The sequence below is a fragment of the Leopardus geoffroyi genome, chromosome B3 (assembly GCF_018350155.1).
Source record: "Leopardus geoffroyi isolate Oge1 chromosome B3, O.geoffroyi_Oge1_pat1.0, whole genome shotgun sequence".
NCBI classification, from domain to species: domain Eukaryota; kingdom Metazoa; phylum Chordata; class Mammalia; order Carnivora; family Felidae; genus Leopardus; species Leopardus geoffroyi.
Window position 1 is genome coordinate 110,717,862 of NC_059337.1, and position 18,933 is coordinate 110,736,794.

At 45.2% G+C, this 18,933-nt stretch overlaps 1 protein-coding gene across 1 annotated transcript in view; it reads right to left on the reverse strand.

Moving 5' to 3' along the window:
• Positions 1-16,915, reverse strand: part of ESR2 (estrogen receptor 2) — a 68,267-nt gene extending 51,352 nt beyond the window's left edge. Inside the window, exons 1-4 of the mRNA XM_045451208.1 lie at positions 16,830-16,915; positions 15,879-16,169; positions 2,535-2,978; positions 39-211 (exon numbers count right to left, since the gene is read on the reverse strand). Coding sequence (XP_045307164.1) covers positions 39-211; positions 2,535-2,953 — 592 coding nt within the window. The 5' untranslated portion in view covers positions 2,954-2,978; positions 15,879-16,169; positions 16,830-16,915. The remainder of the gene's footprint in view (positions 1-38; positions 212-2,534; positions 2,979-15,878; positions 16,170-16,829) is intronic.
• Between the last annotated feature and the right edge of the window lie 2,018 nt (positions 16,916-18,933).

Genomic DNA, 18,933 nt, shown 5'->3' on the forward strand with positions numbered 1-18,933 from the left:
GCGGAGAATTACAGAAGCAGCTAACAATACTCTTGTACCTTGAATGCTTCTTTTAAAAAAGGCCTTACATCCTTCACACGACCAGACTCCATAGTGATATCCAGATGCGTAATCGCTGCAGACCGCACAGAAGTGGGCATCTCTCTTTGAACTTGGACTAGTAACAGGGCTGGCACAACTGCTCCCACTAACCTTCCTTTTCAGTGTCTCTCTGGGGGCAAAGAAAATATTCATTGTAACACAGCATTAAGGGGAAAAGATGGACTTTCTAGAAAAAAAATATAGCACGAACACTGCCTAATTTACCTCTGCCCTCCAGAGCTCATAATAAATAAATTCCAGGAAATCTGATCAAGCACGACCTTTGTTGCTGATATCATGAGATCCAGAAAGAGTCACACTGTTGGGAATGACTGATGTTTGAAGGTAGTTAGGTGAGCCTATGCCCATCCATGCAATGCTGAGGGTCACTAGTAACTATAGACGGCTGGTTGTGGCCATCAGATTGCACATCTCTGAGTGTAATAAGTGACCAGAACAAGTCTTACCCACAGGTCTGAACTACAAGCCGGGTGTGCAGTGGCCTTCCATAATTGCTAATTCATCAACACTGTAAGGATGGACCTAATCTCACCTAACCATTTTCAAGTATCAGTCATTCCTCAGTGGTGCTAAATAGCCCTTCAGAGTTCCCATTTAAATGGGCAACAAAAACTTTCATTCTGCAATTTAAGATGAAGGTCTAGAGTGAAAATAACTGTAAGAGGAGTAGCCGATAGACTTTAAGTGACATCGAAGTGAACGCTATACTCTGGTTTAGAGAGAGAGAGAAGGGGTAGGGAAGAGTAGAGAAGGGTGGAGAAGGGCCGGGAAGGGCAGGGAAGGACAGGAAAAGGCGGGGAGAAGAAAAAGGGAGAGAGGAGAAGAGAGGGGGAGAAAGTGCACACACGCTGGTGCTCAGAGAAGTTTCTGAAGGAAGCAGGTGTGCAGTGCTGGGGAGAAGGGCAGTGGCTTCCACAGAGAAAGGGACAGCCCATGAAGGCAGTATTAGCAGACACTAAAAGCATACCTGGCTAGTTCCTAATCGTGCTAAGCCATGTTTCTTTTGGAAAGGAAATGCCAGAGATATAATTGATTTATAAACGAAGATAATTATACTACAGGTTAATTACCCTGTATTACAACTCTGATTAGATCTCATGATCAGAAACAAAATATTTCTTCCCTTAAAGGCTGAGTGAAAAACAGGACTTTAAAAGAGTTGTCTACATGGGGTGCCTGGGTGGCTCAGTCGGTTGAGTTCCTGACTTCGGCTCAGGTCATGATCTCACAGTTCATGGGTTCGAGTCCCGTATCGGGCTCTGTGCTGACAGCTCCGAGCCTGGAGCCTGCTTTGGATTCTGTGTCTCCCTCTCTCTCTGCCCCTCCCCCACTCGCACTCTGTTTCCGTCTGTCTCAGAAATAAATAAACATTAAAAAAAAGTTATCTACAATGTTTATATTCTCTTTTACCCACAAAGATTTTAAAAAGGAGAAAAATAAAATTACAGTGTAACATAGCTTTCTCAAAGTGTTAGGACAGCATTTGAAAGTAACAAATTTCAATACCCAACATGCAAGAACTTAATACTTTGGTTGTTTTAGAAATTTACCTCCCCCTCATCCTTCTCCCTACCCGACCTCTTCCCTCCATAGCTGTAATTATCATTAAATACATTACAAATTAAATGGAAATAACCCACGTTACCTTGCATTGAAGAGTACAGATACTCTTTTTAACTTCAAGAAATTGCAACTAAAGTCTACATTTAGTTTCCCATCAATCTTTATGAAATGTTATTTTAGTTCACTGTCAAAAACTTGTGCCAATCATTGCCTGTCTTTTCAGGCTTCATGTGTCCAGTCCATTTCATTGAAGCAGTAACACTTCCCCAGTTGCTTTTCTCTTGGACACAATGTGCCATGAACACTCAACTGTGATTTCATTACAAGATAAGAAGGATCTAACTTGAAAAGAAAGTAAAAATTTCTTTTTTTTACTTTTTATTTTTTTGAGAGTGTGCCAACAGGGGAGGGGCAGAGGGAGAGAGAGGGAGAGAGAAAATCCCAAGCAGGCTCTGTCAGAGCAGAGCCCCATGCAGGGTTCGATCCCGGGAACTGTGAGATCGTGACCTGAGCCGAAATCAAGAGTCAGAGGTTCAACCGACAGCCCCCCAGGCACCCCTAAAAATTTCTTTTTCAAACCCAAGTCACTTCATCAAGAGAAAAGCGATTTTTTATTTCAAACTCTAATGTCTAAAAACCGTAGTCATGATAGTGAATTTTCCCCAGAACCCAGATCTACAAGCTTACTTTTTAAATGAGGATTAGAAGAGAATAGATACTCTAGAATTCAGAATACATGTGTTAGGTGCTCTAAGTAATCTATGTGATGAAGAAAGACCCGGAGTAATGCATATCTTTCTTCTCACTAAATCATAAAGTGATTTGAATAATGCCCCTGAAGTACAACTCAGAATAAAGACTGGACTTACCTGTGTACAGGTGAGGTGGGTTCTAGTGGCCTCGCTTCACACCAAGGACTCTTTTGAGGTTCTGCATACAGAAGCGACGACTGGCAATGGATCGCTAAGGGAGAGAGGTGTCCAGGGGTCGGCCACAACACATTTGGGCTTGTGGTCTGCTGACCAGGTCCACCTTCGGAGTTACTGGCACTGCTGGGAATACCATAATTCATCACAGTAGGGCTATAGAACGTCATGGCTGAATAGTCATGGCGGCTCTCCACGTAGGAGGACGGTATGTATATGGGGCCATGCTCCAGGGGTAGGATGGGTTGACTGCAGTTGTAGGAGGCAGGAGAGTTAAGGCTAGATGGTGAGTTTTTGATATCCATGTCTTGAATAGGTAACAGCTGAGGAAACTCTTTGTGAGAAGAGGCACAAAGGGACATTATAAGGTTCTCAAAGACTCGGGGGCTGTAGAGAAAAACAGAAGACATTTCTAAATTAGAGCTATAGGCTTAACTATTAAAAATGTCCAAACATATTTCTTACTTACACACACACAGCTTAGAAACACATCCTGAAAGACAGACAAAAAAAATACTAACCTCACGGGGCAGGAACTCCCATTTGCTACTTTATTCACTTTTTTTATCACTTTTGTTGTTGTCAGCTCCAAGAATTTTTTTAACCACAAGAATTTATTATAAAATACTTCTTAAAATTAAAAAATGCAGGATTAAATTAAAATGCCAAGGGTTCCCCCCCCCTTCTGGAACTAGGTAAGTTTATTTAAAAATTCTTACCGAAAAATAAACGAGAATTGCCAAGAAAACCTCGAAAGAGCAGGTCAATGGGCCTGGATAGCATTAACAGATCTTCAAACACACAATGAATCAGTCACCAGTAATAAACACAAGGAACAGACAGGCCACTGCATTCGTGTCAGTTATTAATTTATCGCTTCTCAGGTTCAGTATATGGCCCATGGGAAGCGCTGGAGTCGCTTAACCTGTTTAAAGTGAGCACAATGCTAACCTTTCTCAGTAGAGGGCGCTGCACGGACACCGCAGGAGCAAGAAGCTGCTGTGACTTCTGACACCGGCAGAGGGCGGCAGTATGAGGGTGAGAACAACCAGGGGAGACTGGCCCTGTGGCGGGTCCTTTCCACAGTCACCTGTCCAGACTGTGGCCTGAGGAGTCACAAAGAAGTCGTTCCTTGTACAAACCTCCTCACCTCCTGCGACCTGCATGCTGTAAAGGCCTTCTGTCCTGTGCAGCCACCCAGACTCCCAGGGCACAACCACGCAACGGGCTGCTGATCGCCCCCCTGCCCCCCCCACTGCACCCTGGTTAGCGGCCCACCCACCCTTCCTGAAGAGATCTGAACCCCTCCAAATTGGTTCTTCCTTGGGTGCTCTCCCTTACCCCTACGGAACCGCATAGAGTTACTTATTATATTTAATCTCTTATCATAGTTATTCTTTATATCAATCCTCCTCTGTTGGGGGCGCCTTGGGGGGGCAGTCGGTTAAGCGCCCGCGTTAGGCTCAGGTCATGATCTCGCAGTTCATGAGTTCGAGCCCCGCACCTGGCTCTGCGGTGACAGCTCAGGGCCTGACGCCTGCTTCAGATTCTGTGTCTCCCTCTCTGTCTGCCCCTCCCCTGCTCATGCTCTGTCTCTGTGTCTCAAAAATTAAAAAAATGTTAGAAAATGTTTAAAAGAAAAATTCTCCTCTGTTGAAACCTATAGTTTAAACCCCCTGATCGGCCGCAGGCTGCTACATAACAGAATAGAAAATCCCAAAATAGAAAATTCAAAAACTCAAAAGTTTTTGGAAAGTTGGCATATGGTAAAGGTCTCTGATAGTTTACATCACAAAGAAAACATTGGACAGTAGAATTGCCATTGGAAAAAGAACACATGCCAGAATCAACTCCAAAGGGTTCAGAGATCCAAATGTTAAAAGAGAAAGGCAACCAGGAGTGAGGGGAAGGAGAGGGGACCACACAGGTGCTAGAGGCAAGCACAGAAAAATTGCTTTATAACATGGGTGTGGGAAAAACCTTCACTATGGCTTAAAATCCACAGGCAATAAAAAGATGACCAATAAATTCAGGAGAGAAAAGTAAATCTTTGTACATCATAAAAACACCATAAGCAAAGCCAAAAGCCTAATGACAAATGGGGGGGGGGCGGGGGAAAAACTCTCAACTTCTATCAGAAATAAGGGGCTCAGGGCGCCTGGGTGGCTCAGTGCATTAGGTGTCTGACTTCGTCTCGGGTCATGATCTTGCAATTCATGGGTTCGGGCCCTGCATCAGGCTCTGTGCTGACAGCTCAGAGCCTGGAGCCTTCAGATTCTGTGTCTCCCTCTCTCTCTGCCCCTCCCCTGCTTGCACTTTCTCTGTCTCTCAAAAGTGAATAAACATTAAAAAATTAAAAGAAATAGGGAGCTAATTTCCCTAGTATATAGAGAACTTTAAAGTGAAAAAAAGACTAAAAAAAAATTCTTTAAACAGGCAAAAGACACTGAACACAGAAAAGGGAAGGCAAATGGCCCTTCAAATGCAAAGAAAGATGCTCAATTCCATTCATAAAGATTAAAACTACACCAAGACACCATTTCTCACTTACCACATTTGGCGAAAATTCCAATGTTTGACCTCCCCTCCCTGGCGAGGCTGTGGAAAAACAGAGACTTTCTCTGAAGTTGTCGGTGGGAATGCAAAATGGCACAACCTCCATGGATATCGGGCATTATACAGAGAGAACTCATGCTTTACCTTTGGACTATGAATCCAGAAAAAGGGAAAAAAGAATCATCGGCTACCATTGCAAGTGATTGTTACATCAGTCCCTCACTCTGAAGAGTAGTAATTAAGGGAAAGAAATTAAGCCTGTACCCTGCCTTTTTGAGACGATCCATAGTTTATGCCACAGTTGAGGGCAAGCTCTTCTTTACAAGAGAATGCCACCCACTAAATAGTTTAGAAATAAAATATTTGGATGGCTAAATCGGATATAGAAACCAAGTAAAAACGTTAACAGTTACTGAGTCTAGATGGTGGACATTCATTATACCAGTCTTTCACCTCTTCTTGAAGTTCAAAAGTTTTCACAAGAAGCTTTGGAGGAAAGACACAAAAAAATACAATTACAAATGGAAACCTTTAATAATAAAAGCTTAGAATAGGGGGGCCTGGGTGGCTCAGTCATTTAAGCATCCGACTCTTCACTTCAGCTCAGGTCATGATCTCACGTTTGTGAGTTTGAGCCCCGCATGGACACTGTGCTGATGGCACAGAGCCTGCTTGGGATTCTGTCCCCCCACCCCCCGCACCCCTCCCCCCCCCCCACCGCTTGCCCTCTGTCTCTCTCAAAATAAGTAAAAATAAACTTTAAAAAAATACTAGGATAATTGGAATAATATAATCTGGGAAGGGGAACAACGACCACTAATAACTAGACTGGTTGAGAGAGATCGTGAAGTAAACAAGCTTGCCTGGAGAAGCTCTCCATCTCCATCTCTGCATCTCCATCTACTTTCTCCTGACCTTTTCACTTGAATGCCCATTTCATTTGTCCTCAAAACAATATACGTATGGTGGTTTTAAAACATGTCCACAAATTCTTCAACATTCCTCCCTTCAAAAGGTGGAGTCTAACCTCCCCTTGAGAATGTGCTAGATTTGTGACTCTTTTTTTTAAAGTTTATTTACTTGAGACAGAGATGGTATGAGTGGGGGAGGGGCAGAAAGGGGCAGGGGGAGAGAGAGAGAGAGAGAGAGAGAGAGAGAGAGAGAGAGAGAGAGAGAATCCCAAGCAGGCTCTGCACTGCCGGCACGGAGCTCGATGTGGGGCTCGAACCCATGAACTGAGAGATCGTGACCCGAGAGGAAACCAAGAGCCAGAGGCTTAAGTGACCAAGCCACCCAGGCACCCCAATGACTCATTTTTAATGAATAAATTATGGCAGAAGGGATGATATGTAGCTTCCATGACTAGGTCATAAAAAGCACTGAGGTCTCTTCCTGGCTGGCTCCCTTGGATCACTCATTCCAGGGGAAATTAGCTGCCATAGTGTGAGGACACTCAAGCAGTATCATGGAGGCCCCCTGCCAATGGCCAGCAAGGAACCACAGCCTCCAGCCAATGGCTCTGTGAGTGAGATATTTTGGAAACTAACCTGCCAGCCCCAGGCAAGCCTTCAGAGGAACTGTAGCCCTGGCCAGCATCTTGACTCCAACCTCTTAAGAGGAGCTAAGCAAGAACCATCCAGCTAAGCTACTCCTGGACTCCTGACTCTCAGAAAATGTGTGTGATATTATGTTTGTCAGTTAAGCTGCTAAATTCTACAGCCCTAGATAATTAATACAATATCCAAGGTAAAATTAATCATTTTCCTCCCCCAAACCACTCCTAATTTCCTATTTGTGTTAATGACAAAGCCTAGTACAGTTAGCTTTGACTTCTCCCCTGCATCCAATTATCTTTAATCACCAAGGCAGACTTTTTTTTTTTTTTTTCCTCCCAGTGCCTTTTCCTCGTGGTCTCTCTTTTAAATTTTTTTTTTCAACGTTTATTTATTTTTGGGACAGAGAGAGACAGAGCATGAACGGGGGAGGGGCAGAGAGAGAGGGAGACACAGAATCGGAAACAGGCTCCAGGCTCTGAGCCATCAGCCCAGAGCCCGACGCGGGGCCCGAACCCACGGACCGCGAGATCGTGACCTGGCTGAAGTCGGACGCTTAACCGACTGCGCCACCCAGGCGCCCCCCTCGTGGTCTCTCTTTGCCACCATCTGAGCAAGCTCTCATTACTTCTTATCTGTGCATCTGTAATAGACTCCTTACCACTCCTGGTCTCCAGTGAGCTCCCTCTCCAGGTCCATACAGCTGCCAGATTAACATTCTTGAAACCCAGCTCTGATCAGCCCTCTGCTTCCCACCAGCCTGTGTAATCAGTCACACTCTTCCAACATCCAAGGCAATCCATGCCGCTGCCCCAACCCACCATCCCACCCTAATCTGCTGTTTTCCTACAGGAGACCTGCCGTGTCCGTAAGAAATATGCAAAATGCATCGTGGAGTGGCTGGCATTTCATACCTTAGCATTTTTTTCACTCTTAGCTCCTCTATAATTACTTGCAAATGTAATCCTCCTTATTAGAACAGCACTGAATCATCCTTGTAAATGGCAGAAGTAGGATTAGAACTCAAGCTCCTTGAAGGCACACGCTATTTTTATTCACCTTCCACTACAACTCAATAAATATTTGTTATTATGAAAGACTACGAGGAAATGTAAGATTTCAGGCACTCAGGGGTGTCAACCAGAGATGAGAGCTCCGTCAGTAGGCATGGTACCGTGCTGAGACAGGAGAGAGCTCGAGGAGTCCCGACACACGCACTCTGCCTGCAGAGGGCTATCGTGCCAGGTAAAGGAGGCAGGAAAGACCAAGCGAGATGCTAAGGCATGAGCACAAACATGCTACAACTTAAAATTGACATTGACTGACCATGAAAGACAGGAGAGGGAATGGTAACTGGAGAAGAATATAGTGTCCAAAAAGTTTATTTACCTATACATATATATATATATACCTATACATATATATATATATATATATATACGCCTATACATATATATATATATGTATAGGCGTATATATATATATATATATATATATATATATATATGTTTTATATACATTTCACACAAAAAATCAATGTGCATGTGTTATTGACAGAATTTCATACGTCCATTACTTAGATTCCTAATCAACACATACAATCCCTGATTCCTAACAGAAAATATGCAGGATAAACCATATAATAGTAACTATTGTCAAAACTAGCAGTTTCCAAACTTTTTTATTAAGTGGTGGTAAATCACACATCAAGCTTATGATATGTTAACCACCCTTATTTTTTTTTAATTTTTTTTAACGTTTTATTTATTTTTGAGACAGGGAGAGACAGAGCATGAACAGGGGAAGTCAGAGAGAGGGAGACACAGAATCTGAAACAGGCTCCAGGCTCTGAGCTGTCAGCACAGAGCCCGACGCTGGGCTCAAACTCACGGACCGCGAGATCATGACCTGAGCTGGAGTCGGCCGCTTAACCGACTGAGCCACCCAGGCGCCCCAGCCACCCTTATTTTTTTAATGTTTGTTTATTTTTGAGAGAGAGAGAGCATGAGCAGGGGAGGGGCAGAGAGAGGGGGAGACACAGAATCTGAAGCAAGCTTCAGGCTCTGAGCTGTCAGCACAGAGCCCGACACTGGGCTCGAACCCACGAGCTGTGAGATCATGACCTGAGCTGAAGTCAGACACTTAACCGACTGAGCCACCCAGGCGCCCCAATGTTAACTTCTTTTAAATGCACAGTTCAGTAGTGTTAAATATGGTCACAGCATTGTGCATCTCCAGAACTCTTTCCATCTTGCACAACTAAGACTCCCCACCTGTTAAACAAGAGTTCCCCAACCTACTCCTCCTCCAGCCCCTGGCAACCACCATTCTACTTTCCGTCTCTTATGGATTTGACTACTCAGTACTGCATATAAGTGGAATCATACGGTATCTGTCCTTCTGTGTCTGGCTTATTTCACTTAGCACAATGTCCTCAAGGTTCATTCATATTGTCTCGTGTGTCAGAATTTCCTTCCTTTTTAAGGTGGAATAATATTCCACTGTGTTTATGCACCACATTTTGTTAATCAAGAAAGGGTTTAATTTTTTTTAATGTTTATTTATATTTGGGGGGTGGAGAGAGAGAGAGAGCGTGCGCACAAGTCGGGGAGGGGCAGAGGGAGGGAGACAGAATCCAAAGCAGACTCCAGGCTCTGAGCTGTCAGCACAGAGCCCAATGCAGGGCTCGAACTCACCAACCATGAGATCATGATCTGAGCCAAAGTCGATGCTTAACCGACGGAGCCACCCAGGTGCCTCAATCCAAAAGGGTTTTAAACAGAGATGCTTGAAAACATTTACAGGTCCATGGAAATAGCCTAGGTTAGAGCAAGTGGTTGAATCTAGAAGAAACACAGGCATTGGTAATTAGCTCACTGGTAATGTTTAGATGGCAATTCCATGACCATCAGTATTGTGATGAGCCATCTATCCCTCAATCTGTCCTGAAAACACCTCTCCTATTTCAATCCACCTACACATGTACTCGCTCTCTGTACTTTATGTTTCTTATATTGTACCTTGGTGACTGTATTTTAGCGCATTGTTTTTGCTATGTGATCTCAGCATATCTTGTGCATCCAGATGTTTAATCAAAAAACATTTAAAGTACTTTAACAATATAACTTTAACAGTACACATTATAACAACAGAGAGGAAAATACTGAAGGTAGCATGCTTAACAAATTGTATTTACGTATAGTAAAATGTAACCTGGAGGTAATACATTTTGCATTTCTTGACTATATACATACACACACACACACGCGCGCACACGCGCACACAAAATGTGGTGCATAAACACAATGGAATATTATTCACCCTTAAAAAGGAAGGAAATTCTGACACACGAGACAATATGAACGAACCTTGAGGACATTGTGCTAAGTGAAATAAGCCAGACACAGAAGGACAGATACCGTATGATTCCACTTACATGCAGTACTGAGTAGTTGAATCCATAAGAGACAGAAAGGAGAATGGTGGTTGCCAGGGGCTGGAGGAGGAGTAGGTTGGGGAACTCCACATATGGGGAACATGTGTGTGTGTGTGTGTGTGTGTGTGTGTGACCTACCCAATTTAATAAATAAAAGTATATCCAAAAGCTAGTGTGGTCACTGTGGTGAGTATATACATTGCATGCAGGAAATTATGAAGCAGGGCAGCAGTGAATGTTAGAGTAACAATTTGAGCAAGACTTCAAGTTAATACACAATTAATAATAAAATCAGTTGAACAGTTTAAACAAAAAAACATTCTCAACGTTTTGGTCAATCAAGGTTTTACTGGATTTCACGTTGTCTCAACTTTATATTGCCCCAAAGAAATGTACTCAGCGTCTTAGCATAAGTAATTCAGCAAAGCCAACACAGCCACCTATCAGAAAACCACTGCAATCTTTTACTTTCATTAGGCCTCTTACAAACACAAAGCTCCTACTGATACAAAGTGACGAACAGCAGCATGGAAATTCATAAACTTGAAGTAACACTTGCTGTTATCCAGGTGGAAAGTGAACACACAATTTAAAATGAATATGACAGCTCTCGGGAGCACAGAATCAACCCCATTACTCATTTTCACCTACAGCTGAAATGTTCATTCTCAGCCCAGAAATGCTGAAATGACCTGTCAGACACACCGCCAAATGGCAAATGCCAGGATTCATCCAGGCAATCAATCAGGCGCCATGGTGACTTTGCTTAGGAAAACGGATTTCACATACTTATACCAAGAGTTTCCACACATGCCTCGCACAGTAATTCACGTGAGAGCGCTGGTTGCTGGACAGTGATTGAAAGACCATGTTGCCTTTTGGTTGGATATCCTTTGGATGCATCCAGAGTCATGTGACATGGGACCTCAGATCATTAGGAACTTGGTAGCCAACGCAAAGGGTTTCTCCTCTGAAGCAAAGACACAAGGGGTGATGAACCTAAATCATGGCAAGAGGCCTGATGGACAAGCAAACAAGTAGCAGACGTCTTCACTGGACGTCTAGAAAAGTGCATGAGCAGACCTGTACCGGTTATGTGAGCAGGTCCTATTGAAACTGGGGAGACAAAATGGGTGAGGGAAAGAATCTCATTGTAGGGTGGGAGTTTCCCAACACTTTCCTCTGAACAAGCACGCTTTGACTCAGCGAGCACAATACCAGGTACCACAGGGAGAAACAGTCTCTCAACAGCTTAATTGCTGGGCCTGGCAGGCACCGAACTTCACCTGGCCAACCAAAGAACATGTTCCCGGACATCCTGATTCTAAGAATTAAACATTCCTTTGCGTGTCAATTTTCTTTCATTAGTCGCCACAGCAAAGAGTTGGCCCATAGCCCTCACGATGAACAGCCCCGGTCTTCTGTGCAGAGGCTTCTCAGCCCCACTCCTCCAGCTCACACGCCAGTGGTGAGACCTTTCGGGTCACATCTGTGTTCAGCAGGAGAGCGTTTTGCACACATGTGATGGTACACAGCGTTCTAAGACACTGGCTCAGGAACACATTATAGAACTTAAACAGAAAAAAAGTTTTTAAAATTCCAAATATGGGGGCGACTGGGTGGCTCAGTCAGTTGAGCGTCCAAGGCTTCGGCTCAGGTCATGATCTCACAGTCTGTGAGTTCGAGCCCCGCGTCAGGCTCTGTGCTGATAGCTCAGAGCCTGGAGCCTGCTTCCGATTCTGTGTCCCCCTCTCTCTCTGCCCCTCCCCCACTCATGCTCTGTCTCTCTCTGTCTCAGAAATAAATAAACATTAAAAAAAAATTCCAAATATGAACAGTGATTCCTTGGGAGATATTTAAAAAAGAAAAAAAAAGCCCTAGAAAATGGTAGAAAGGCACTCCACGAAGAGTAGAATGATCTTATCAAAGCACCTATCAAATCTAGCTCAACAATAAGAAGGCAAGTGCCACCGGGCCTGTTATTACGTATATTCCGGCCCGGTGGACAGAGAAGCACACAGGGTCCAAGTCCTGACTCTGCTGAAAGCCGGGTGATGACACTCAAATGACGTCAACTCCCTGAGCCTCCGCGGCTTCTTCAGCAGAAACGGGGACCTGCTGTGGGCTGCGTTTTTTCACAGCACTTGGATGAAGTGAAATGATGTGTGTGTGACAGCGTCCTGTGAGGGATTATCACAGTCCAGGAAGCTGACGTCAGTCTATTACATGCCCCTGGACACGCCAATAGTGGGTGGCAGAACTTCTAGGCGAGGTAAAAGGCTCCTCTGACCGCCCTGAAGACTTTTGCCTCCTCGTTGTACTTTGGTAACTTCTGCTTAACAATCCATCACACCAGTCCAAACAGCTGGGCCACTGGTAGGCTGCTAACACCGTGTGGAGCACCCAATGCCACATTCTCCTCGTACTGTGTTCTCGAACCTGTCCGCCACACTTCCCCAAGCATTCAGTTCAAGCACCCCTCGTGTGTGTGCCCCATGCAACATACGTCACAAATGCATGCATTATGTGTCATGGATGCACATTCACAAAGCAGATACCGGAAGGAATTTGGGGGAAAAGGTACAAAATATTTAACTGTCAAGCATCCTTCATGTGTGTCTGTGGCTGTCTACCAGCCTTTGGCCTTAAATTTTTTACAGCAAAACACAGCTCTCGATCAACTTAGTATTCACTGGAAAGGAAAAAACACTCCAAAATCACCATGGAATTGATCATTAATAACCGATTCACATGCAACTGTTTTGTTTTGTTTTTTAAGTAGGTTCCATGCCTAGCACGGAGCCTAGCGACGCAGGGCTTGAACTCACAACCCTGAGATCAAGACCTGAGCCGAGATCAAGAGTCGGATGTTCGACCAACTGAACTACCAAGCGCCCACACATGCAACTCTTAGGAATGTGTACACATATCTTCTGAAATGAGAGAAACCTAACTCCCCTAGTAGCCCACTGGTCCTTACTGAGCTGGCTGGCAAACAGAAGTTTGAGGGCTTGAATGGGGAAGAGGACTGAGCCTCAGCCGCACGCTAAGGAGGGGCAGGGAGGGGGAGCCCATCAGTCTTCACGGTCTTCGGCAAGTCTCTGCCCCTTCCAATTCCAACTGTCAGGGAAGACGTACCACTCTTAGGAAATGGCTCCTGACTGTTCACTGAAGAGCATATTAAGCCGTAAAGAATACTAGCTTACAAAAGATTCTGCATCTACGTCCTGCAAGAGAAGCTAGATTTCAAAGTATGAGCACAGAAATGAAAAAACTCTGACATCTACACATAAATTGGGCACCAACCTCATAGCCTATTAAGGAGAGTATCTGGGGGAGCCTGGGTGGCTCACTCAGTTGAACGTCTGACTTTGGCTCAGGTCATGACCTCACAGTTCGGTTCGTGGGGTCTGGCCCTGGGTCAGGCTCTGCACTGGTGGTGTGGAGCCTGCTTGGAATTCTCTCTCTCTGCCTGACCCCCATTTGTGGTCTCTCTCAAAATAAATAAATAAATAAACTTTAAAAAAAAAAAAGAAGAAAGGAATGTATTCTAACTTAAGTCACAATCACTCTGTCTTATTTTTTTTTTCTGTCTTATATTTTAAATGTCTCCAAACTGCCATTTTCAACCACTGTTTTGCTCCTCACCATTTAATAATGTGTAATTTCAGGTAACTTTCTTGTAACTTGAGATTACAAGTACAATAAAAGTGTTTTTAAGTGCCCAGATTATAAAAATGCAATACATTCTATCAATATTACCTAAATAACCAATGTTTTGTAAATAACCGTGTAATTCATCTGGGATAATTAATGACGTACATTACCAAAGCTTATCCCGCAACAGAATCCAAATGTGCTAAGAATGGAATCTACTAGTCTAATGGGAAGTTAACATGTAGCCCTATTTGCAAAATTGCTTCTTGTTGCCTCAATTTATTCCAAAGTATATAGGACTAAAACAAAAGTACACAACCCACAACCTGACTCATCCCAACAAAAAGGGGGAGGTGGGGGGGTGCTGAGGTTCTTTTTTGAAAAGCAAAGGAAGATCATTATTTCTAGGTAAGAACATACCAAAGAGCAGAATGGTAAAATCAGAGAACAGCTCAGTGATTTCCAGGCATTGGGGATGGGTGGAGAGGGTGAAGTATGAAGGCACAAAGGGGGCCTTTTGGGGAGTGATGGCACTGTTCTAGGTCCTGATTGTAGAAGCGATTATATAAATGTTCAACTGTCAGAATTCCCAGAGTAATACACCTAAAGAGGCTAGATTTTACTGTATGTAAATTACATGGCCAAGAGCCTGCCTTTTTTTAAAAGGCTATTATGTCTAGATCCATGTGCTAGGCAATGAATCATGAAGTATACAGTTCTCAAGTGTTCCAGATGTAATTACTAAAAAACTTACCCATAAATGATTGAAGTTCAGCCTTCAGTATTTTATAGAATTATTATATTTTATAGGTATTCTACAAAATGACTCAAACGTGAACTAAAATGACCACAAGATGTATTTTGCATCATTAGCTGGATGTATAGAAAACTGCAGTGCCTTAAAAATGGACATAACAATATCTATAATTGCTAATTATATTTTTAAGCATTGAATTTACTACGAAATTTTACCTTTTCCATATTATAAATTGAGGAATATTAGTCATTAGATTCATTCGAGTCCCTCGGAACCACTATGAAATGTGTTTTTCATTGATTTCAGAGATAAGTCGTAAGTGTTACAGGACACTGGCTACTTTTGAAATGAAAATGTTTCAGTAATTCAACTGAAAAAAAAAAAATGCTTGGATGTCATATGGATCCTAAGATTATGCCTTAACACCTATTGTCGAACAGGCCCTTACATTTTCCCTCTTCCTGAATATATACAGAAATATAGGTTTTTCTGCAGAAAAAAAAATTAAAGTCAAAGAATAAATGTCATAGTCACAGCACACAGACTTGTGACAATACAGCACAAACCTTTGACTTCACACGTTCACTTAAGTAACAAACATCTTCCCCCACACACGAAGGACAACAGCCACTGTGAGTTCAGAAACTTAAAAGTAAAAATTCCCAATGGAATGTCCATGTGAAGGCTAAAAATCTAACAACCAAGGCAAAACCCTTTCCTCCAAAGTGCCGTGTACCACACCAAAGCACAAAGTTGCTTTTTAAAAAGCTAGTAAAATTGAGTCAACCTGGTTTTCCTAAATAGAAATCCACTCAAACCCGAAGTTTTGTTTTTCCCACAAATACCATTCCCTCGACTAAAGTTCATGCTTCCAGTATGAATGAGACACAAACTGTAATACAAAGGGGTGAGAGCAGCAGCTGTGTTTGTCTTCTGCAAACACAGCAGACCAGATCTTAATCCCGCTCAGTTTGCCCAGGACAGAAGCAAATCTATTTTTGTTATCACTGAGGAATGCCAGTTAATACACTTAAAACACTGGTCACCTGCTTGATCCACGGTCCACTCTCCCAGAGTTTTTCCTTTTAATAGGCACGCATGAAGCCGGAGTTTACAAGCACAAACTAATGAAGTAAATGAACTTGTCCGCGTCTTCAATGAAAATACTTATCAGAGCATGAAATTTGTTTCCTATAATTTTCAAGACAAGTGGTTTGGGGGTGGGGGCGGGGGGAGTTGGTCTTTTATTCTCAATATTACTGGTTTCCCATCCTGGGATTTCAAACAGAAAAGCAGACAAACCACACTATGAGACAAGGGGCACTTACCTTACAGGGAAACACCGGCCTAGCGGTCCCTAAAATGCGGACACGTGCTTTTTCCAGAGTAGCGGCTCCCGCACCTGGCTCGCACCTGGCGCTCGGCCACCAGCTGCGGAGAGAGAGCCCACCTCGTGCAGCCCAGCCCTCGATCGCCGCAGACGGGGCGCCTGTCGCAGCCCAGGGTGGTCCCTCTCCACCCCGCAAGTTTCCAGCGGCGGTTCTCGCAGCCTCGGCGCGTCCAGCTGCCTAGCAGCAGGGACGCGAAGTGGGTTTCAACAGGTCCAGTAGCCAGAGACACTGCAAAGATCACAAACGACTTAACGAGGCGCCTCTCCTTCCTTTTAAAGACCCGGGGGGGGGGGGGGGGGGGGGAGGAGGTGGGGAAGAAAGACCAAGAGCCCACGTGACCACCCAGCCGGCTGCCAGGAAATCTCGGGAGGACGCGGACTCCCCTGCCCGGCCATCCACACTCACCTGGACGTAGGGAGAAGCCCCAGGGAAAGAGCGCTTCACAGTCACCCTCAGGGGGAGCAAAGCACCCCTGGCTCCCTTCCCCCCCCCCCCCCGTCTTGGATTTAGGGAGTCTGGGGGGTGGGGCCTGAGAACGTGCACTTCTAACTAGGTTCAGGGTGCGGCTGCAACTGATGCTGCCCGGCTGGGGACCACACTTTGCGGCTCACGTCCCTAGACCCTCACCCACGTGGGTCTGAGAGGGGCTGGATGTTTCGGCGTCATCAAATACAGAAATCTGACTCTAAGAATCTAGTGGCGGCACTAGAGAGGGTTTGGATTTGCCCAATCCCGGGCAGCAAGCGCAGGTTCGCGCCGCAGGAGAGGCCACGCCACGCGGGCGCGGGCGGGGAGGGGGGGGGGAGGGGTGGGTGTGGGTTCTCAGCGGCTCGCTGGGAAGACCTTTCGCTTTGGAGCAAAGATCCCAGGAGCCTTCCTCAAACTCACCTACCGCGAAGAAGCACCTGGGGGGAAATCTGTGCCTCCGCGGCGGCTGCGCCCCTCCTCCCTCTGCAGCACCTCCGTCGGGTTCTCCGCAGGCGCGCGCCCCCTGGTGGCAGCTCCAGGTCCCCGGTCCGCAGGGTCCCCAAGGTCTCCTCACCTACCCTGCGGTGGCACACAGTACGAGGACTGGGATCTCAGGATAGTCATTAAGAAGCACCTGGCTTTAGGGCAGCCACTGCTGGCGAAAGTCGAACGGCAAGTTACGGGTGTCCCATAGGCCATGCTGAGACCCCAGGGCCACATTTGTGTCTAATTAATCATCAGACTATCCGGACGCGTGACACGAGGGACATGGTTCTTGATCGGGCTGTGACTCCAGATCCCTGACAGAAAAAGACCGAAAGGGCATCGGGAGGGAGACTTACCACGCCAGGCTCAAGCGCTGGGGGTTTAGCCAAAAACAGCCTAGACAGACTTCAGTGTGCTCTGCATTTATGAGAGTGAGGGCCACAGGTGGCGAAGGCAGACTCCAAACACGGGAAGCCACCTACTTGATAACAATGGTGATGACAAATCTTTACTCTGCCACCCCCTTCAGTTTTCATGACAGCGAAGACTCCTGGATCCTCTCAAGTTGGAAGGCGAGGTTTCCCGCTCTCCGAGGTAGAGAAGTTCGTTTGAACAGGAGGACGCGGAACTGACCGGATTCATGGTGTAGGACTGTAGGGGACGCGATGCTGATCTCGACCAATCTCAGCTTTCCTTGTCCCCTCTCCTGGGTGTCCCTGCACGTCCCCAGCACCCATAGGCTCCTTCCTCCTTGCCGCCTTCAGGAGAGAATTTTAAGTGATGGTTTCAAAAAAAAATCACTCCCATTTGGAAGTACTTACTTGTGAACAAGATACCTTCCTCTGGAAGGGAGATTACTATAAGCGAATTTCAGGGATGAGCCGACAGGCAGACAAAAATAATGTGAGCGTGAAGAAAACTGATGCCTGTCGGGTAACTATACCGTGCCAGAGAGTGCGCTAAGTGTTTGCATAGCATCCCATTTACTCCGCATGGCAGTTCTACCCACTAGTTCCTCCTCAGATGAGGAAACTGAGGCTTGCAGAGCTTACCTCGGCTACCTAAAGCCACACGTGGTAAGAAAGGAGCAAGGGGCATTTATGCTTTCGTTGACAGCTATCACTTACTAGGCATTCAGCCATGCCCTGCTTGCCTACATGTTAGCTCATTTTATATGCAGCAGGGCTATGAACGGGGCGCCCGGGTGGCTCAGTCGGTTAAGTGTCCAACTTCAGCTCAGGTCATGATCTCATGGTTCATGGGTTCGAGCCCCACGTTGGGCTCCGTGCAGACAGCTCAGAGCCTGGAGCCTGCTTCAGATTCTGTGTCTCCCTCTCTCTGTCCCTTCCCCAGCTCGCTCTCTCTCGAAAATAAATAAACATTAACAAAAAGTTATATACAACAGGGCTATGAGGGAAATTCTATCATTAAGTATCTCCGTTTGACAGTTGAGAAAATGGCCAGTCCGTGGCCGAGAAAGAGTTGAACCCAGGCAAGAGCCCAAGACTGCTTTCTTGCATGCCATGACTGCAATCAATCAGAAATGAAGATGGCTTGAATGTCAGGGCACGACAGCTCCCACACACAAGCCCTGCCTCAAAGCCTCCTGCCACCGGAGAGTTAAGCATCAGCTCACCCCAGAACTAGAGCTCTGTGTTTGCTGCGATGCTTCCTTCAGAAGGCATTCCACTCATGGGAACAGCATGTTCTCTTTTTAAAGACCCTCAAACACCCACAGAAGCGTTTTGTTACGCAAGGAACCCTCACTGCAGGAAATATTAAGCAAAAAGAATGAATGGGAGTGAGTACATTTCCTTCTGATTCATCCTGTGGATTGAGAAAGATAATGGTACCTTAGGGATGGAAACTTTGCCTAGTTTAACGCAACGAGTAGGGAAGATAATTATTCTGACTATTCCTAACACATGACCAAAGCTAAGAAGGGATTCAGTTAATACCAATGGTTAGACTGAAAAGCACCCTGAAATCTAGTATTAAGGACCATGCCTCCATTCAGAAGATCCCCACATCAGGTGCC